At 36.0% G+C, this 22,767-nt stretch overlaps 1 protein-coding gene across 1 annotated transcript in view; it reads left to right on the top strand.

Moving 5' to 3' along the window:
- Positions 1-22,767, top strand: part of Birc6 (baculoviral IAP repeat containing 6) — a 212,846-nt gene that overhangs the window by 3,222 nt on the left and 186,857 nt on the right. Inside the window, 3 exon segments of the mRNA XM_047521886.1 lie at positions 16,896-17,032; positions 17,034-17,093; positions 20,044-20,181. Coding sequence (XP_047377842.1) covers positions 16,896-17,032; positions 17,034-17,093; positions 20,044-20,181 — 335 coding nt within the window.

Here is a 22,767-nt window from a genome sequence, read left to right as displayed (position 1 = left end):
GTGATTCTTTTTGGTTTTTTCTCTTTTGTTTTGTGAAACTGGTCCATTTAATACCCCATGCGTCCCCCCCACCCCCCCACTGTAGTACTTTTGCTCTTTGTTGTAATGCATCAGTTTCCTCCAATCAGACAAATCATACTCATTTTTTGTGGTCCAGAACATATCTTAACTTCCTGATCCCTTTGGCCAGCAAGGAACCCCTAAGTACATAGTGTTCTGTTAATGTCCATTTTAGTAATATGGCAGTCCAGTGTTTCTGCTGTTTTGAATATTTAAGTTTCATTTTACCTAGCTTTTTGTAGATACATTTGTTTCTTGTATTTCAAGTTCCTCATAACACCTGGTTTATATTCCCTCCACAGGATGCTTCTTACAAAATATTCACTCAAATATATATATATATTTTTTTTTTCTTTTTTTTGGGATGGGGACACTGGGGATTTAATCCAGGGATGCTTAACCACTGAGTTACATCCCCAGCCCTTTTTATGCTAAGGCTGGCTTTAAACTAGCATGGCTCACTCAGATATTTTTTTATTTTACACACACACACACACACACACACACACACATACATACACAAATAAATGAGTAAGTCGAATGGATGCTTCATTATATACTAATTGCTAAATACATTTCTTAACTTTTAAAAAGTAGACCATATTTTTTAGAGCAGTTTTTAGGTTCACAGCAAAACTGAGCAGAAAGTGCAGAGTTCCCATGTATCCTCTCCCCTCCCCCCACACCTTCATAGCCTCTCTCACTATGATCAGGGGATACCACAGTGGTATATTTGTTACAGTAGATGAACCTACATTAAAAATCATCATCACCCAAACTCCATATTTTACATTAAGTGTTGTACAGTCTAAGGGTTTGGGCAATAGTATGAAGATACATATCCACTATTATACTACCATACTGAATAGTTTCATTGCCCTAAAAATCCTCTGCTCTGTCTTTTCATCTTTCTCTCTCTACTCACTCACCTCTGGCATTTTACTGTCTCTATAGTTTTGTCTTTCTCAGAATGTCTTGGTTGGAATCATAGAGTATGTAGACTTTTCAGTTTGACTTTTTTGAAGTAGTACATGCATTTAAGTTCTTCCATGACTTTTCATGGTTTGATAGCTAAGTTTTTTAAAACACTGAATAATATTCCATTATGTGGATGTACCATAGTTTGTTTACCCATTCCTGTTTGGAAGGACTTCTCGCTGGCTTCTAAGTGTTGGCAATTATAAATAAAGCTGCTGTAAATATTTGTGTGCAGTACTTAGTGTGGGTAGGCAGTGAACTACCTCCTTTTCTATCACAGGCAAAGACATCTTTGTCTAAGGGAATAAAGAGTGGGTTAAGTATATACGTAAGCATTTTACTGGTAGTAGAATAGTATGCAAGTTTTTAATTTATTTGGGTCAATTCTCAAGTGCTCATTTGATGGATGGATCATGTCCAGTAATAGTATCCTTACTTTTCTAAGAAACTGCCAAACTGTCCTCCAAAGTGGCTGTACAATTTTATGTTCTCACCAGCAATGAGTGAGATCCTGTGCTCCACTCCTTACCTGCATTTGTTTTGGATTTTGGTCATTCTGATAGGTGTTTAGAGGTATCTGTTTCAGTATGCAATTCTCTAATGACATACAGTGTTAAGCATCTTTTCATATGCTCATTTGCCTCCTTTTTATATGTATTTGCTAAGTTGAATTTTAAAAATAAAAGAGCTGCATATACCACTTGACCATGCTGTTTACTTACCTAGATTTGCTCCCCTCTCTTGCTGTTAAAACGTGGTTTCTGTATTTTGTTTTAGTTTAGTAACAGTGTAACCTTGACTAAATTACATAACATTTGTTTCAGTTTCCCCATTTGTAAAATGGGGATAATTGTACAAAAATTTTTTTTTTTTTTTTTTTTTTTTTGGAGGGTAGTACCATGGTTTGAACGCAGGGGCATTCGACCACTGAGCCCCAGTCTCCAGCCCTGTTTTTGTATTTTATTTAGAGACGGGGTCTTACTGTGTTGCTTAGTGCCTCGCTTTTGCTATGACTGACTTTGAACTCTCCATCCTCCTGCCTCAGTCTGGCTTGTACTAATTTTATTTATTTTTTTAAGTGCTGGGAATTGAACCTAGAACTTGTGCATGCCAGGCAGACACTGTATCACTGAGCCACATTTCCAGCCCAGTTGTATTAATTTCGAAGATTAAGTATTAATGCCTGTAAAATGCTTATAGAGCAGTGTGTTTACCAAATACACAAAACAAGTTTCCTTGTATTTACTTGTAATTCGTAGTAAATACCTTGTTTTTTTTCTTTTTTTCCTTTAAGACTTTTTCATATTCTTTGTAAAGTCTTTTGAACATAACCAAAAAATATTTTTTGTGATTCACCACTTTCCACTATTCTGCAGAACCCATTTAGTTGTAAGAATAAAGCATTGTGGGGGTGGGGATATAGCTCAGTTGGCCCTGGGTTCAATCCCCAGCACTGCAAAAAAAAAGAATAAAGCATTGGGTCTGGGACTGTGGCTCAGTGGTAGAGCTCTCACCTACCACATGTGAGGCACTGGATTAGATCCTCAGCACCACATAAAAATAAATAAATAAAAAGATGTTGTGTCGGTCTAAAACAAAAAATAAATAAATAAAAAAAGAGAATAAGGTATTGTTCAGGTATTGTCTTATTTAATTACTCTTGGTGGTGTTTTCTCTTTCTCCTTGTAATAGCACACTCCCCCAACATAGTACCTCTGCCATCCCCGTTATTGGGGATTGAATCCAGGGGTGCTTAACACTTTTTATATTTTGATTTCGAGACTTTTCTCATTGCATTGCTTAGGGCCTCACTAGGTTGCTGAGGCTGACCTCAAACTTGTGATCATCCTATTTCAGCTGCTTGTTGTGGGGAGTACAGGTGTGTACCACTGTGTCCAGTCATTATTATTGTTTTTTTGGGGGGTACTGGGGATTGAACCCTGGGGGCACTTAACCACTGACCAATCCTCAGCCCTTTTTTTGTATTTTATTTAGAGCCAGGGTTTTGCTGAGTTGCTTATGGTCTTGCTAAGTTGCTGAGGCCGGCTTTGAATTTGGAATCCTCCTGCTTCAGCCTCCTGAGCTACTGGAATTATAGCTTTGCTCCACCGTGCCCAGCTTTATGTTTTTTAGTAAGCTTTTTTTGTGAATATGTGGAGACTGCATGGACTTTATGTATTAGGTAATCCTGACTTTTAAGTTTTAGCTAGCTTTCTAAAACTTCCTGAACCCCAATTTCCTCATCTGTTAATTAAAATTAATATTTAATAGGATGCTTATGAAGATTAAGTAGTCAAACTTGTTAAAAATGCCTAACAGTTTGGAAAATACGTAGTAACTATTTGGTGAATGCCAGTTTTCTTGCGTCTCTTGGATGCTTAATATTGTAATGCTCTGTAAGATTGCTTAAAAAAATGTTTACTCACTGTTTATATACAGAGGATAGATAAATATCATTCAAGTGCAGATAGAAATATGAATGTTGGTAACAAATGTAATCTGTGTTTGGATAAATGTCTGTATATTGGTTTGGCTAAATATCAGAATAAATTTAAGACATTACTAGTTCTCTGGGTATATATACATTGTTGATATAGTACATATAACTAAGTAAATGAAGATATGTCTATTGGTAGTAATCAGTGGATAGTGTATATATTGTAGGAGGGAATCATGTTATTAATTTCTAAAGCGGGTTCCAGATCTGTGTTGCAGTGGAAAAGGAAAAAAAAAGCTGCTCAGCATTTTTAGACAAACATTGTGTTTCTTTTAGATTATTTCCCTTTCTCCTTTTCCTGGGTAGATATTGACTTTGATTAGAGAAATTTACAATTGTAATAAATAAGAAAGACGATCTTGGTATTCTACTCCATCTTTAATGAAGTTTAAATTGGGTGCATTTTCCCCCCTTTATTTAAAAGCTTCTTTTTAATAAAAAAATTTATGGAACTGGGACTTGAATCCAGAGGTGCTTTACCACTGAGCCTCATCTTTAGCACTTTTTATTTTTTATTTTGAGCTGGAGTCTTGCTAAGTTGCTTGGGAACTCACTGAATTGCTGAGACTGGTCTTGAACTTGTGATCCTCCTGCCTCTTGAGCAGTCCTGAAACCCTGAGCTGCCCGTTTCAAGAAGTACTAAAGCCTTCATGGTCCTCAAGAAGTAAATTTTTAGAAAAAAATGCAATATTTCCCAGTAAAGGGAAATTTTAAGTAATTCAAACCAGTTTGTATTTCTTGAAGACTAACTTGGTACATGTAGCCTTTTTGCTCTCAATTATTGTTTGAGAGATAATATATTATGAAATTGGGATTTCTATAACCCTAGAAAATAAGTTACCTTTTGGATGTATCCTTATAAAAAGTTAATTCAACAGAATCTCTCTTTGGTCTCTGAGTATGGAGTTAGGCTCTGTTTCAGTCAACTGACTTTAGTGATCTTAAATGATGAATTAGTTATGTCAAAGGTTTGCTGTTTGTTAGCAAAACATTTTTGTATAGTTAATTACAGTAAATTTATACTAATATCTATTTTTAATGTTTTGCTTACATTTTAAATGTCCTGTACATTTATTCAATTTTTACCATCCAGGCTTTCCTAACTGTTGAATACTCAAAGATGGTTTTACTTTGGCAGAGAATTTATTCTAATCTTTGTTTTAGTAGTTTTAGACTTAATGACTGACAGTATAAGATTTAGACCTTGGAGCCTGGCAGCCATGGCTCAATTAAACCAAGGCTTTTTTTTTTTTAAAGTAGCACTGGAGATTGAACTCAGGAGGGTTGTTCTCAGTACATCCTCAACTCTTTATCCCACTCCTCTTTTACTTTTTCTGTACTGGTTATTGAATTTGGGCATTTCACTACTGAACTGCATCCCTCAGACCACTTTATTTTCCCCCCAAACATTACTTTATTATTTATTTATTTATATGGTGCTGAGAGTTGAACCCAGTGCCTCACATGTGCTAGGCAAGTGCTCTACTACTGAGCCACAACTGAAGCCCTGGATTTGAAGTGTTAAAAATGGAAGGTGATGTGAAGAACTGGTTGCTGATATTAACACAGGCACTTATTAAACATTTGCTGGGCATGGGGAACACAAAATAGTTAAGGTAACATTTTTGTCTTTGAATGCATGCTACATGATGCTTTTAGTAAACCATTTTAGCATAATTTCATAAGTGCTATAGCACAAGTTGTGTAGAATGTCGTGTAAAGAATTGTGAATACAGAGGGAGTTTCTTCAACCTAAGGGAAATAGGAAAAGCTTCTCAAAGAAGGCTGCCTTTATGATCAGTTTTGAAAGATAGAAATACTGGGAAGGAAATTGTAGGTACTTGATTGTGAAGAGACATGTTGGTCTTCAAAAACATCATGAATTCAAGAACAGAAAGAAGTGTTTTGAGGGTGTTGACATTTACAGTGTATGTGGGGATGGTTGAGGTCCAAGCAGAATTACAGGCAAGGACAAGAGCACAATGTTTTTAAAGAAGTTTGAACTTGATGTTAATAGTAGGGAGCCATTGTAGGTTATGATATGATTAGAGTTGTGTGTAGAAGGATTTGAAGCTAATAACCCATTTTTGAGAAGTGATGAGAACATCATGTAAGACGTTTTGAGAAGGAAAAAACAATATAAATTGGTTAACATAAAGAGAGAGAGAAATTGACAAGGTGAAAATTACCTTTAGATTTCTTGCATTACTGGGTGGATGATGTTTTATTAATCCAGATAGGTAGCCCAAGAAAATATGGTGACTAGCTTTTGGAGAAAGCTTGAAGTAAGATGCAAATACTTTTTTCAGTTGTGTTAATTTTGAGGTAATTTGAAGTTCATCCGAGTAGAGATGTCCAGAAGACCCTTAGCTGAAGCTTGAAGGTTTGGAAGGCATTGGCATTATAGAGAAAGCCCAGTCTACTTGTTCAGGATGTTGACTCTGGAACCAGAGCATTTGAGTTGCTCTGTACATACCAGATGGGTATGCATACTGTCTTGCTCACTTCCAGGCGCTTTTTCATCTCGTTCTAGCAGCGACCTTAGTCAACATGCTTACCCTTTCTGTGTGTTAGTACTTATTGAATTACTGGCAAGGTTAAATGCACTGATTTGTAAAATACTGCTTGACTTACCATAAGATATCAATAAATGCTATTTTTTTATTGGTGTTTTAAGTTATATAGTTCGGTTCAACAAGTGTTAGTAAGGGGATAATAAGATGAATTGGAAATTTTCTCCTCAATCTGTTGATAGAACTTAAACAGTAATAATAGATTTCTATAATGTAGTACTGTGTAAGAGCAGTGGGGAAGAGAGCAAGGAGGTACCTGATATGTGCATCGAACTGCTCGTGGCCTCATGAAAAGGGTGCCTTTGGCAGGACACATCTGAGCTACCATCTTTAAAATGGACTAGTAATATTTTCCCAGACATATCATCTGATTATATAATAAATGTAGAAACCCTTTGTAAACTGTAGAACTTTAATGGAGGGGGTACAGATGAACTTCTGTGGTACAGAAGAGATAATATAGGACAAATTACAAAAAGAAAGAGATAACGGAGGTACAATTAAAAAGAATGAAACAGTCTATAAAAAGTCATTATTCTATTTGAGTGTGTTAAATCAGGGATGTATGTTAGAGGAGGTAGACATTATGCTTCCTTTTGGGAGGAAATGATATAAATTGTAGTGAGAAAGATGCAAGTGTTTTTGAGATTTAATCTTCATGATTTGTTATTGTACTTTGATTTATGAAGCAGGAGAGAGAAGTAAGATATGCAACAGAGCACAGGGCATTGGTTCTCAGTCTTGGTTGTCCATGAGAATCATTAGGGGAGCTTTTAAATATACCCTGTTTTGGCTCCAGTATTCTGACTTAAATGGTCTGGAGTGGAGTCTAGGCGTACCCACCTACCTGCCCTTGAAAGCATGCCAGCTGGTTCTAATGTGCAGTTGGATTTAGGGGTTCAGACTTTGAACATAGTGCCTTGGATGAACAAACTTATTTTGTATGTTTGGAATAAATGAGAAATAGTTTTTGTTTGAATTCGGTTATATTCTATTTAGTCTTGAAATATTTTTTTCTTTGTAAGAAAAAAATTTCTGATAATAAGACATCTTATTTTTCTAAAAGTTGTATTTAGTGAATATATATTGAAATATGTCTGAGTAGCAGGAATATATCAAAGTCTGAGTTTCTGTTGCTTTCTATTTTTAACTTTTTTTTTTTTTTTTTTTGCTGTAATTCTTGATCATTTGACTCAGCTAAGTCCTCTGATACTTTTTTTCACTAAAATGCCACTATAGTTAAGGAGAGTGACCTCACACTGGGGGAGGTGGAAGAAGGGAAGAAAGAGAATAGGAGACAGGGATGTGGACTATCTGTATCAACAGGTCAGCTATTTGATGCCTAGAAGTGTTTTTGTTTTATTTCATTAAAGGCAAACTACAGTATTGCATTTCCCACATTGTAGCTTAATATATTAAAACATTCTTCAAAACCGTATGAAGTGGTTGATTTTTTTGGAAAAACTTATTGTTTGTGAAGTACTGGTGATACTACTTGCTTTCCTGGAACTTATGGTTTAGTGGGGAGAGATCTGTTACACACATACTATAACGTCAGGTGGTGATAAATCCATAAGAAAAATTAAAGCTGGTACAAGAACGGGGTGTTAAGTTTGTGCTGTTAGGGTGGCATTTGAATAAAGATTTAAATGAGGGGAGTTAGCAGTGCAGATAATCAGAAGAACTTTCTATTGGCCTGTTACTAGAGTAGGCAAAAACAGCTGGTTGGATTTTATAATATTTTGGGTGGAATTTGACTAGGGCTGACTTAAAATATAGGGTATGTGAGGAATGATGGGTCTCTGTAATGATCATTCTGGAGATATGTGTTATCTATATTTAACAGAAAACAGTAATTTCAAATATGAATTCTAAATGGGAATTCACATGAACACACACTACAAATTGTAGAATTATATTGATTGTAGCTGAGTTACTTTCTCACATTGGCAACTTTGTGCAAAAACAGCTATTTATTTACAGACAATTAAGGGTTCTTTGAGCATAATCAGATAGGGAAGTTTGTCTCCAAAGTTTACTTAACATTGTGAAGGGAGAATATAACCTGTTTGTCCTAAGTTGTTGTGACAGATTGAATATATGAAAAAGACCCAGTAGTGTCTTGCAGGGAATAATAGGTCCTTAGAAATGAGTACCATCTATGAAAAATTTTCAGTGATGATTGTTTTCAAAACTTTCTTAATTGATGTCACATATTTAACGTTGTAATAAGAGAGGCTGGTGTCAGTTTTCCTTAACATGACTAAAGAGAACTGGAATGTGGAATTCTTTGGATAATTTTGCATCTTTTGAAGATCCCCTTCTCTGCTTCGGTAGATGTTGGTTCTCTGGCCTGGAAGGATACCATCCCTGCATTATATTTTATTGTCGTTAGTTTTTCTTCATGGTCCCACCACTGAACTTTTACAAACTTTGTTGTACCAGTTTCTTTTTTACAAAAACACTGGTTTTTAGTGCTGTAGTTTTAACTAACAAACATTCTCTTATTAAATGATTTCATTCAAAAATATGTATTTTAAGAGCTTTGTGAGAACCTAGCATTGATTTTACACCTTTTTTTGTCTTTTTAATTTTTATTTTTTGGTACTGAGAATTTAACCCTGACACTCAACTACTGAGCCACATCCCCACCCCTTTTTTGTATTTTATTTAGAGATGGTCTCGCTGAATTGTTGAGGCAGGCTTCGAACTCATGATTCTCCTGCCTCAACCTCCCCAACTGCTGGGATTATAGTTGTGTGCCACCTATAATTTGTTGATTTTCCTGTACTGGAGATTGAACCCTTCCAGAGCTTAGCACATGCTAAGCCAGTGCTTTGCCACTGAGGTCCATCCCCAGCCCTCTTTACTGACTTTGAATGTTTGTATATTAGTACATTGTAATAGGTTGTTTTATTTTTATTTTCTTTCTTTCTCTTCCTTCCTTCCCTCCCTCCCTCCCTCTCTTCCTTTCTTCCTTCCATTAGTTATACATGACAGTAGGATGCATTTTGACACATTGTACACAAACGGAGCTCAACATCTTATTCCTCTGGCTGCACATGGTGCAGTCACAACAGTCATGTAATCATGTACATTGGGAAATAATGTCTGTCTCATTCCACCATCCTTATCACCCCCACACCCCTCCCTTCTTCTCCTCCCACTCCCCTCTGCCCAATCTAAAGTTCCTCCAGTCTTCCCTACCTAGTAGTTTGTTGTAAACTCTGAAGTCTAATGATCTCTTGATGTACAATTTTATAGTGTATCATGTCAGTTTGCAAATTTTGTAGGAATGTATATACATAGTGTGCAGGGATAAAGAGTTAACTTTTTTTAAAGTGAGTTATTAGGAAAAATAAAGTATTAGAATCGATAGCTAATTTTTGAAAACATTCTTTTGATATTTTCAATTCTAAAAGTCACATAACTTATAGCATATCAGATAAACTAAGGAAAAGAGTAATCACCTATTATTTCATTATGTGGAGGTGGCCAGGGTTTTCATTTGAGTTTATCTTTTTACCTTCTTATATGTTTTCTGGTACTTGGAATTGAACCCAATAAGAGCTGCAATCTTAAAAATAGAAGAAGAAAACTTAAAAATGTAGGGAAACTGGGCATGGTTATGCACACTTGTGATCCCAGAGACTCCAGAGGTTGTGGCAAGAGGATGTAAATTTAAAGCTAACTTGCACAATTTAACCTCAAAAAAAAAAAAAAAAAAAAAAAAAAAAGGAGAAATTAAAGGCTGCATAGGTGGCTCTGTGGTTGAGCACCCTTGGATTCAATCCCCAGTACCAGAAACCAACCAACCACAACAACAAACAAAAAAAACACCATAGGGAAAAGCTTAATAATGTTATATTTGATAGTGATTTTTTAAAAATATGGTATTAGAACCATAGACTTTATAAGAAAGTGAACAAAGTCAAACTTAATGAAAATTAAAAAATCTTGTGAATCAGAAGTTACACTATCAACAGTACAAAGGCAATACACAAAATGGGAGAAAATATTTGCAAATCATATATCTGATAAGGGATTAACATACAGAATATATAGAGAACTTCTAAAAGTCAACAATAAAAAAAAAAAAAAACCTCAGTAAAGAAATGAGCAAAGCACTTGAATAGATATTTGTCCAGAGAAGATGGGTAACAAGCATATGAAAAGATGCTCAACATCACTTATCATTAGCAAAATGCAAACCAAACCACAATGAGGTACTATTTATTTTATACCCTTTGGGATGGCTTCTATTTAAAAAAAAAAAAAAAACCCAAAGAATTACAAGTGTTGGTGAGGACATGAAGAAATTAGAACTCCTGTACGCTGCTGGTGGGAGTTTAAAGTGGTATAGTATTATGGAAAACAATATGGAGATTTCTCAAAAAATTAAAATATACTGGTCTAATGCCTGTAATCCCTGCTACTCAGGAAGATGAGGAAGGAGGATCACAAGTTTGAGGCCAATCTGGGCAATTTAGCAAGACCCTGTCTCAAAAATAAAAATAATAAATAAAAAGGGATGGGGGTATAGCTCAATGTTAAAGTGCTCCTGGGTTCAATCTCTAACCCCTCTACCCGCTGCACCTGAATAGAACTACCTTATACTCCAGAAATTGTTTCTGGGGAAACCCAAAGAATTGAAAGTAAGGAATTGAAGAGATACTTGCACACCAGTGATCGTAGCAGCATTATTCTCCCTCTGTCTGTTTTTTTTTTTTTTTTTTTTTTTGGGGGGGGGGTGGGTGGTGAGTACCAGGGATTGAACTCGGGGCACTTAACCTCTGAGCCACATCCCCAGACCTTTTTGTATTTTATTTAGATACAGGGTCTCAATGAGTTGCTTAGGGCCTTGCTAAGTTGTAAGTTGCTGAGGCTGACTTTGAACTCTCCATCCTCCTGCTTCAGTCTCCCTAGTCCCTGGAATTACAGGTGTGTACCACCTCAACCGGCAGCAGCATTATTCTAAAGAGACAAAAGGTGGAAGTAACCTGAGTATCCACTGACGTGTGAACTAATAAAAGGAATGGAATTCTGACACATGCTATACCATGGATGAACCTTGAAGACATTATGCTAAATTAAATAAGACTGTCATAAAAGGAAACATACTGTATGATACTATTTATATGAGGTACTTGGAATAGTCAAATTCATAGAAAACAGTCATGATCACGAGGGGTTGAGGGAAAGGGATCTACGTCTGTGGATGGATGGTAATGATGGTTATACAACAGTGTGAATGTACTTAATGCCATTGAGTACTACACATAAATAGTAAATTTTGCCGAACATGGTTGTGAATGCCTGTTATCTCAGCGGCTCTGGGGACTGAGGCAGAAGGATGGCAAGTTCAAAGCCAGCCTCAGCAACTTAAGTCTTTAAACACAATAAAAAAAAAAAAAAAATACATTTTATGTTATGATTATTTTACCACGATTTAAAGATAACTGAAAAATCAAATGGTCATATTTATGAAGTTCTGTCTCTGAATTCTGTTCTGTTCCATTGTGCTGTATGTCAGTGCCAATACCACACTTTCTTATAGTACCTTAGCTTTTTAGTAGGTCATAAAATCATGTAATATGACTTGACCAACATTATTTATTTAGTTTTTGAGATACTGGGAATTGAACCTAGGGGTGCTTTACCACTGAGCTACATCCCCAGCTCTTTTTATTTATTTATCTTATGTTTTATATTTGGTACTGGAGATTGAACTCAGGGGCACTTAACCACTGAACCACATCCCCAGTCCAGCTCTTTTAATTTTGAGCCCCTAAGACAGGGTCTTGTCAAGTTGCCCAAGGTGACCTTGAACTTGTAGTCTCCTACCTCATCCTCCTGAGTTGCTGGGATTTCAGGCATGTGCTACTGCACTGGGCCTCCAGCCCTTTTTATTTTATTTTATTTTTAGATAGGATCTCATTAAGTTGCTCTGTCTGGCTTTGAACTTAAGGTACTGCTCCCTTAGCCTCCTGAGTAGCTTGGTTTACATGTATGCCTCCTCAGTAGTAGCTCCCCCTTTATTTTTGATCTGCAGTTGGTTGAATATACTGATGCAGAACCATCCCTATTGAGGGCCAGCCGCATTATTATCATGTTTTGGTACCGGAGATTGAACTCAGAGTCACTTGACCACTGAGCCACATCCCACAGGGTCTCACTGAGTTGCTTAGTGCCTTGCTTTTGCTGAATCTGGCTTTGAATTTGTGATCCTCTTGCCTCAGTCTCTGGAGCCACTGGGATTACAGGCATGTGCCACAGCACCTGGTGGTTTTGGAGTTTTTTGGGGAAGATTCTTAATGAATTCTATTTTTCAGATTATCTGTTTCATCTTGGGTGAATTGGGTTTGTGGTTCATGTGGAATCAGTACATTTCACCTGTGTTGTCTAACTTACTGGTTTATATTTATGTATAATTTATGTGCATAGAGTTGTTCATAGTGTTTTCTTTTTTTGGGAGGGGCCTTTCCAGGGATTGAACCCAGGGGGCACGTAACCACTGAGCTACATCCCTAGCCCTTTAAAAACTAAAAAAAAATTTTTTTAGCTGTAGATGAACACAATACCTTTAATTAATCGTTAATTAATATTAATAATTAATTAATAATAATTAATAATTAATCAATTATGGTGCTGAGGATCAAACCCAGTGACTCACATGTACTAGGTAAGCATGCTACCACTGAGCTACAGCTGCAGTTCCTTAAAAATCTATTAAATTTAGAGACAGGGTCTCACCAAGTTGCTTAGGGCCTTGCTGAGTTGCCGAGACTGGCTTTGAATTTGCAATCCTCCTGCCTCAACTTCCCAAGCTGCTGGTATTACAGGTGTGCACCACTGCTTTTGGCTTCATAGTATTTTTTATCTGCTAATATCTATATAATGTGTAGAGTAGCTTCTCTTCCATTTCTGATATTGGTAATTTGTGTTTTTGCCTTTCATTGTTTGCCAGTCTTGCCAGATGTTTATCAATTTTACTGATATTTTCAATGAACTGCTTGTTTACTTGTATTGATTTTCTATATTCCTTTTTCTTTTTCTTTCTCCCTTGCTTCCCTTCCCCCACTTTCTTCTTTTTTTTACAATAGACATTTTAATGGGTGTTAGGTTGTATTTCATTGTAGTTTTGATTTGCATTTCCCTCTGGGTTTTAAATATCCAAGTACCTCAAGTGAGCCTTCCCTGTCTCAGGACCCAGCAGTAGTAGTAGCAAGGCCTCTAGGGACAGGGCAGAATCTGATAAGCAGTAGCCTCAAATCCTCAGCTGCCTAGGATGTGAGCCAGCGGTTTTCGCTTCTTGGTAAGCAGCAGGTTAAAGCAACAGATGATGCTCCAGTTGGATAGGGACCTGGGCCCTAAATTTGGGAATAAGGTATGGTCCTTATTTGCAACCTTTTGATCTTGGCTTAGTCACCCAACCTTACCAGGTTTCAGTTTGTTTTTGTCTTTGTCTTTTCTCTGTGCTGGGATATGTTTTAGTTAGCTTTTTCTCTGCTGTGACTAAAAGACCTAACCAGAACAACTTAGAGGAGGGAAAGTTTATTTGGGGGCTCACAGTTTCAGAGGTCTCAGTTCATGAACAGTATGTTCCATCCTTGGGGCTTGAGATGAGGCTCAACATCATGGCGGAGTGTGTGCCAGAGGGAAACAGCTCACGTGATGATCACGAAGCAGAGAGAGAGGTCTCCACTTGGTCAGATACAAATATATACCCCAAAGCCATGCCCCAGTTCCTACCTCTTCCAGCCACACCCTACCATTTCAGTCACCATTCAGTTAATCCCTGTTAGGGGATTAATTCACAGATTGAGTTAAGACTCTTACAAACCATTCATTTCTCCTCCAGACCTCCTTGCATTGTCTTACTTGTGAGCTTTTGGGGGCCACCACATCTAAACCATAGCAGAATTGAACCCAAGGCTTTGCACATGTTAGGCAATTGCTCTATTGCTGAGCTACATCCCAAACTCTCCTTTTCTATATTTAATTTACTTCATTATTTCTCCTGGTTGTTTTGGGTTTTTGTTGCTCTTTCTGCAGGGTTCCCCCTCCCCACTCTCGTACTGGGAATTGAACCTAGGCGTATTTCATCACTGAACTACATCCCTATTCCTTTTTAAAATTTTAGACAGGGTCTTGCTAAATTGTTGATTGGCTTCAAACCTTGGAATCCTACCTCAGCCTCTGGAGTTACTGGGATTATAAGTGTGTACCACTACACATGGGTTCTTTCTCTAGTTTTTTAGTAGGAAGTTTAGATTATTGATTTGAGACCACCTCTCTACTACAATATAAACCTTTAATTCATATGGATTTCACTCTAAGCACTGCTTAAGATACACTTGACAAATATTAAAGTTCTCAGTCAGAGTAAAAGATTCAGAGAAAGGGAGAGTGGATTGAATAATCTTCCCTGAAAATTCATGTCCCTGGGGAACCTGGAAATGTGACCTTATTTGGAAATAAGATATTTGCAAATGTAAGAAGTTAAGGTAACCTTTGGGGTAGTATACCTGCTGGCATCAGCCTACTGTTTTTCCCTTCTGAACAATATGACCCCCATACATATCATTTATCAATGGTCTTCCCTAACTCAAGTTTTCAGAAACTGAAAATGAACTCAACCAATAAATGTGGTCAGTGCTCTATAAAGAAATTGCTGACAACACTGAATGATCACTGCCCATTATTTTAAGTAGTACAAGAAGTTTAAAAAATAAAAAAACATTATTGGGGCTGGGGTTGTGGTAGAGTGCTTGCCTAGCGTGCATAGGCACTGGGTTTGATCCCCAGCACCACATAAAAAAATTAAATAAACAAAATAAAGGTATTGTGCCCCATCTACAACTAAAAGTATTTTTAAAAAAACACTTCGTTAACTTCTTTCTGTCATGTTCTCTTTAGGAATCTAATGATATCATGGAATCTCTCATGGTTGTATGGAAACCCATTTGAAAACCCTGGGAATTGTACCATTACATACTTATCTGGAAAAGTTAACAAGATTTGTGATTTTTAGAGTTTAACTAGTTACTTATCTTAAACATTAAAGCGTTATTTATAGTTTAATTTATAGTTATCGATTTCTAAAAGTATTTTATTAGGTTTCCACTTAGTTCCTGTAATTTGTATTGTTCCTTATGGTTTTACCTTGAGACCAGAATTGTTCGCAGATATTCCTATTTTAGTGTATTACAGATATTATTTTTTCTGTATGCTAATATATATTTCAAAACTCCAGATGGGATACTCAGCTCTAGAAATTTTATGATTTTTTTTTTGTTTTGTTTTATGTAGATCATAAATTAGTTGCTGATAAGTATTGTAATGCCTCCAAGATGCCCATTTAAGCCCAGGAGAGAAAATAATTTGGGATTAAGAAAACCAGCCCTAAGATTCATTGATTATAATAGGTTTAATGACTTTTGGATATTGATGAATAGGCCCTGATTTATTTACAGTTTTCTGCTTTTGTTAATCATTAGGCAGTAGCAGTAACAGTTACAGGTATGTTCTACAGTGTTGTGATGGGAGCTTAGAATGGGGTGTGTTAGCAGTGGGATTGCTTGTCCACTAAGAAGTTTCTTCTCTCAGCAGTTTAGTGAGACCCTGTGGCTAAATGAGTACAAAAAGGGGCTGGGGATGTGGCTCAGTGGTTGAGTTCCCCTGACTTCAATCCCCAGTACCAGAAAAAAAGAAGAAAAAGAAAAAAAAGATCCCTTTTACAAACTCTGTATTTATAGAAGAAAGTTAACATTAAACTTGTAAACCTTTTAATAGACTTAAATGTAAAGTGAATGTTCTCTTTTTTGTACTTTTAAAATTCCATCTAAAGCTTCTATTGCTTAGTATTTTGTAAAACTTGAAATTCTTGTTCTCAGAAATGTTATGGTGTGTGCTCAGTGGCTTTCCATTAAAGTACCTCTCTGGTGCTAACTCAGAACTTTGATCCTCAATGGTAGGTACCTGTCTTCTTAATGGTAGTTGAACGAGGGACTTTACTAATTCTCATAACTTGGTCTCTAAAAATATTTTCATAATTTAATCTCAGATAATAAATCCCTCAAGAACTTTGAATGTAATTTTCTAATAAGCATAAAGTCTGTGTTTACTTTGTTTATTGAACTTTGCAAAAAAACCAAGTAGTTAATTTTTAAAAATCTTGTTTTGAACAATTCAATTTTGAAATAATTTCAACTTAAAGGAAAATTGCAAGAATAGTATGGTACAAAAATCTTCCCTCTTTTACCCAGTTCCTACCAGTTTTAAATATTTCACCACATTTACTTTTTATTCCCACATACATATACATTTATTACTTTTATCCTCTTTCAGAATTGTTTGCACATATCAGGCCTATTTGTCCCGTATTATTTCTGTGTTTATTTCTTAGAGCAGTGATATTCTTTTATAAACAGCAGTGTAGTTGTCAAGTACTGATATTTCACATTGACTCTTTATAGTACATATTCCAGTTTAATCATTTGTCCCTTGGGACTAGGGTTGTGGCTCAGGGTTAGCTTGCTCGCCTAGCATGCAGGAGGTCCTAGGTTTGATTCTTAGTACCACATAAAAATAAGGGTATTGTGTCAACCTACAACTAAAAAATATATACATTTTAAAAAAATCATTTGTCTCAGTCATGTCTTTTAGAGCAAATTTTTTTTTTTCCAGTCCAGGATTATATGTTATATTTGCCCCATAAACATTTTTTTTTTAAATGGACTGTTGGTTTTAACATTTTAAGTGTCAAATTTTTGTTCTTTTAACAGCTAAACCAGGTGGCCAGGTGAAATGTCAGTATATTTCTGCTGTGGATAAAGTTATATTTGTGGATGATTATGCAGTAGGTTGTAGAAAGGACCTTAATGGAATCTTATTGTTAGACACTGCTCTGCAAACACCAGTGTTCAAAGCAGGATGATGTGGTTCAACTTGAACTGCCTGTTTACAGAGGTAAGTTGAAATAAGTATCATTGTTCTCTTGTACTTAATGTGATTTCCAATCTATTAGATGTTAAATGAAAATTAAGTTGTCCTTAAGAATGTAATATAGGTATCCATATAAAAACAACTGCCAGCTGCACTCCTGTAACCCCTATGGCTTGGGAGGCTGAGGCAGGAGGATCACAGGTTCAAAGCCAACCTCAGCACTGAGTGAGGTCCTAAGCAACTTAGTGAGACTCTGTCTCAAAATACAATATAAAAAAGGCTGGGGATGTGGCTCAGTGGTTCAGTGCCTTGGGTCCAACTCTGGTACCAACAAAATAAAAAAGGAATTCTTATCAATCACCATTTTAAATAATATTTGTCTTTCCTCAGCATAATAAATTGGTGCTCTTTGAAGTGTTATTTTAGGTGTGAACTGTGCATCAAAATAGGTTAAACAGCTGTAACAGAGACCTCAGAATATAGTGGCTTATTAAACAAGATGAGGGCTGTGGATATAACTCATTTGGTACAGTGCTTGCCTTGGAAGCACAAGGCCCTGGGTTCAATCTCCAGCATTGCAAAAACAACAACAACAAAACAAAACAAAAAAAAAAACCAAGATGATTTCTTTGTAGTAGCAGTGCAGGGCTAAGTGTAGGGCCAGCTTTGATAACTTGAACCCTTAGGTTAGTTCCCGAGTTTTAGACAACTGCTCCAGGTCTCATTTCTCAGTCAAGGAAAAGGGAGAGCACAAATCTAGAGAGCACCTGGGCAGACTTCTCACTTTTTTCTCTTCTCCCTTCTCTCCTCCCTTCTCTGTCCTCTTTCTCTCATCTGTTTTTATTTTCTTTGTTTCCCTGCCCTGTACTCTTTTTGTATTCATGCCATTGTTGAGAATTTGGTCACATGGCTGCATGAACAGGAGAGGAGTTGGTGAAAGAGGTGGTTTGTTTTTTATTTTTTTAATATTTAAAAAGGGAGGAATGTATGTTGAACAACCAGTAATCTTTGCTATGTATCATGTCTTAATAACCCCTGTTTTAAATTGCATCCATGAGTGTTTTTCTGTAGTTCTAAATTTGCCAGTATTATTATTATTATTATTACTGTTTTTTTTTTTTTTGTGTGTGTGTGTGTGTGACCCTGGAGATTGGAACCAGAGCCTTGCCCATATTAGGCAAGCACTATACAACTGAGCCACGATTGCAGCATTTTAAAAAAATTTTATTTTGAGGCAGGGTCTTTCTAAGTTGCCAAAACTGGCCATCTTTCTCGTAGCCTCCAAAGTAGCTGAGATTATAGGCATGTGTCACTGTACCAGGCATGTTACTTAATTTTTAAGTTTATCCCAACTTAATTTTGTTCTTTGTGTGGGTTGCTGTTTGCATAATGTAATTTGAAAGCATTTTGTGAAGTAATTGGACTTTGAGTCATCTTAAATTGAATGTAAACGATGATAATACTGTGTTTCTTAATAAGGTAAGAAATTATTGCCTTCCTGCTCAGTTGTTGGTTATTAATTATTTGCATTTGATAGATTGATATGATTAGTTTATAAAATTAATATATTTCCTGCTTTTAGGATGCAAAAAAGCCAATGTGTGAATTTTAAGCACAGTATACTTGTTTCTATTTACATTTTCTCTTTGGTTAGGCTTTTTGTTTTAAATGCTAAAATGTATTCACTTAGATTTCACAGTTATGTCATACAACAGTAGTCTATTTTATGTTAATATTTAAAGCATGTTGCTGGAAGTTCAAGTTCCCAAATAGATATCCTTTTGTTACTAGACTATATGAGATTTGAGCATGTGCAAAATCTTTGGTCAAATGATTCTTTTTTTTTTTGGTATCAGGGATTGAACTCAGGGGGCACTCAACAACTGGCCACATCCCAGTCCTGTTTTGTATTTTGTATTTTATTTAGAGACAGGGTCTCACTGAGTTGCTTAGTGCCTCGATTTTGCTGAGTCTGACTTTGAACTTGAGATCCTGCTGCCTCAGCCTCCCGAGCTACTGGAATTACAGGCGTGTGCCACTGTGCCGGGCAGAGCTGTTATCTTAATAAAGGATATAAAATATATTCAGCAATGAAAGATAAAACCAAACTATGTTCAAATTTTAAAAAGAACCAAAGAATTACAATAAAATATTTGAGCATTAATAACTGTCAAATCATAAATTTTCCTACTACACTGACTGAAATGTTAAGTATATAACTTCTTTCTGTCCTACACCCTGCTTGTTATTACCTCTGCTGCTGTGTTTCTCTTTTACCTTACATAATTGCAACTCCATTGTTCACATGGTATTCTTTGTAGACATTCCACTATTCTTATTCAGTGCATTACATTAGTCCATCACTGTCTTTCCTAGGTTTGTTAGGATTGGTATGGGTTTTCTTTTCTTTGTACCAGCCATATAGTTCTATTAAGATGGTTCATATTGAATACATGGGTAATATTTCATATTACTTGCTAAATGACTCCATAGTGTTGAGTATTTAAAACTCATTGGAGAACTTTATGTATTTCTTTAAAATTTTACCTGTTTAGGGGTTGGGGTTGTGGCTCAGTGGTAGAGCACTTGCCTAGCACATGTGAAGCACTGGGTTCAATCCTCAGCACCACATAAAATAAATAAATAAATAAATAAAATAAAGGTATTATGTTCATCTACAACTAAAAAAATTTTTGAAAAATGATTGAAATTTAAAAAATTAATTTTTGCTCATGGTTTCAGCTTGTTCATTTTTATTTCTTGATTTGGTATGTAATAATGTGTATTGAAACTTTACCAAATGGTATTATTCTGAATAACAGCCCTTTAAACTATTATTTGATAATTTAGGTTTGGGTAATAGAAATAAAAGTAGGTAAGTTTTGTATAGTATTTGTCATAATCATCACAAATCAAAATATTTGAGGACCTGAATTTAACTTTGTTTTGTTGTGTTTAATTTTTTTGTGATCACCTTTCTTTATTTAGGCACAGCAACTTTTATCAGCGTGTATAGAAAAGGTAGATGTTTCCAGTACAGAGGGTTATGATTTGTTCATCACACAGCTCAAAGATGGTTTAAAAAATACATCTCACGAGACTGCAGCAAACCACAAAGTTGCTAAGGTAAGAAATTGAAAAGAAAAAATTTTTTTATGTTGTTTGGGAATATAGTAGAATAAATACCTCCATCCTTTTGCATTTTGCTTCCCTTCTCTTCTGAAACTGCTCTCATTGTAGATTTCTCTCTCTCTCTCTTTCTTTCTTTCTCTTTTTCTCTCTCTTGGGTACTGGAATTGAATTCAGGGTCCTTAACCCCTGAGCTCCATCCTCAACCCTTTTTAACTTTTAATTTTGAGATAGGATTTCACTATGTTATCTGCACTGGCCTCAAACTTTCTATCCTTCTGCCTTAGCTTCATGAATAGCTGCAATTACAGGTGTGTGCCATTGTGCTCAGCTAACACTTTTCCGAGTTGTGAGTATAATACATAGAAGCCTTTCATACTGAAGAATATAAGGTTAATGATAAAAGCTCTATCTTTTTCAAGTACAGTTGTAATTATACTAAAATATTGTACTGTACTTTATTTCACTTTAGACTGTATTTTGGCTGTTTTCATATGAAAACATCAATCCTCAAATCATCTGCTTTCTTCTTCTCCTCCTCCTCTTCTTCTTTTTTTTTTTTCTTTTTAATGCTACAGGGAATTGAACGCAAAGTTTCTGTTACTACTGAATTCCTATATGATTTTTGGTTTTGAAAAAGGGTCTTACTAAATCACCCAGTCTAGCTTTGAACATGGATCCCTCCTGCCTCAGCCTTCCAATTTGCTGGGATTACAGGTGTGCGCCACCACATCTGGCTGCATTTTTAAAAATCCTTGCATTGAATTTTATTTTGTAGTTGATTTTATTATATTATTAGTCCATACTCCAATAATGGAACGTTTTGTTTAGGAAAGCAGAAACATACTAGGAATTTAGGCAGAAGGAGTTTTTTTGTAAGGACTTGATTTACAATTTTTGAGAACTGTAAAGTACAAAGGACATCCTAAGATAACACAGGGATGGTAACTATTGGAAACATTTTGGTATAGAAGAACAAAGAGAAAGAAGTTAGGATGATCAGATTCTAAAACCTTAGAGACTAGATTCCATGGATCTGGACTCAGACTTCTGAGGAGAAACTGCTAGGAGGAGGGCCTTGTGAATTGGGACTCAGTGTCTGAAGAGAGGTGCTCTGTGACTGATGGTAGTACCTTTAAGGGAACTCTATGAGACCTGTTTTGGAAATGCTAAAAAAACAAAACAAAACAAAACAAAAAACAAAAATGGTGAGATTGCAAGAATCAAACTCCTACACCAGGTTGTTCCCTGAATCATTGCTGACCACAGTGACTCGTAATATCAAGGAACAAGTCTTTCTCCCTTCATCATGCTTTCCGGTTTCCCTTCTGTTTCCTGTTGGCAGGAAACTGACAAGAAATTTATCTTGTCTCAGTCCCAACATGACAGAACAGAAGCTGAGGGACATCAGTTTAGTAATTGGTACAGTCTGCTCTGTGTCTCCATACACAGTTTCTATATGTGTTTGTACTTTGATGCAACAAAAAGATTATACCTTTTTTTTTTTCTCAGTGTTCTGTGTTACAAATGAAGATTCTCTTTATTCTAGAAAAGGGAGACAAGAAGTTTCAACAGATATTTTATCTTTCCCTAGATGATATTAACTACTTCTGAAATTTAGTCATAGTCTTACAGGGTACAGAACTGTATTACTTAAAGATTAAATTAACAACAGCCAAAAAGCCTTATATATAATGTCCTTATGTCTCTGTGTGTGTAGTATTATCATTCTTGAACAATCCAAATCCTCATTGTTGCTGTTTTTTAGGTCGTTGTAGTTGTTCATACACTTTTACCATTAGATGCAGAAGTATTCTGAGGCATCCTAGAGCATCTCTTGGGTTCTATCTAAGTTCTCTTTTCCTTTTAGTCAGAATCAATCCAGTTTTCCCTTGTTTGTGTTTCAGTCACATCAACCAGTAGAATAAATGCTTCTTTGCTTGTTCATTTAGTGCCAAAAGGATTCCTAAAGTGGATAGCAGTTTCGACACCTACTTCATTGGAATCATTGTTGTAATCCTGGTAGAATATTTCTCCCTTAGGATGTAAGACCTGTAGAACTTCAATTAAAAAAAGAACGAAAGAAAGTCTGCATGACTCTATTAGGTATAATAGGGATCATGCTGGGAGAAATGGTACTGTGATTTTTTTGTTGAATTGAAGCGTATAATTCATCTAGTGATGTAGAACTCCAAACTTTCAGTGTCTCTCCCAGTTAGTGTTGAAAATGAGTTGTTAGTAGACTGTGTATGTATATTGCACTTTTCTATCAGGCAAGCTCCTCTGGATGGTACATGATAAGATCACTTTCTTTCCTTGGTCAGAAGAAAAAAATGTCTGGAATACCATGATGGTGCATAAGAAATTCTGTTAGTTATTCCACATGCAGTGATATAATACAATGACAGAAGTATTGTGGGCAAAACAGGATGCATGCCCACAATGTACCTCTGTTACAGTGAAGAGAAATTGCTGCCCATATGACTGAAGAATTCCAGTATAGGTGACCTGCTATCAGATAGCTGGCTATTCCCACTAAGACATACCCCTAGCCTGGTTTTACTTGGTGAAAGGAAGTTCCTA

The sequence above is a fragment of the Sciurus carolinensis genome, chromosome 13 (assembly GCF_902686445.1).
Source record: "Sciurus carolinensis chromosome 13, mSciCar1.2, whole genome shotgun sequence".
Lineage (NCBI taxonomy): Eukaryota > Metazoa > Chordata > Mammalia > Rodentia > Sciuridae > Sciurus > Sciurus carolinensis.
The sequence above is the reverse complement of the archived record's forward strand: the minus strand, read 5'-3'. Positions and strand labels throughout refer to the sequence as shown.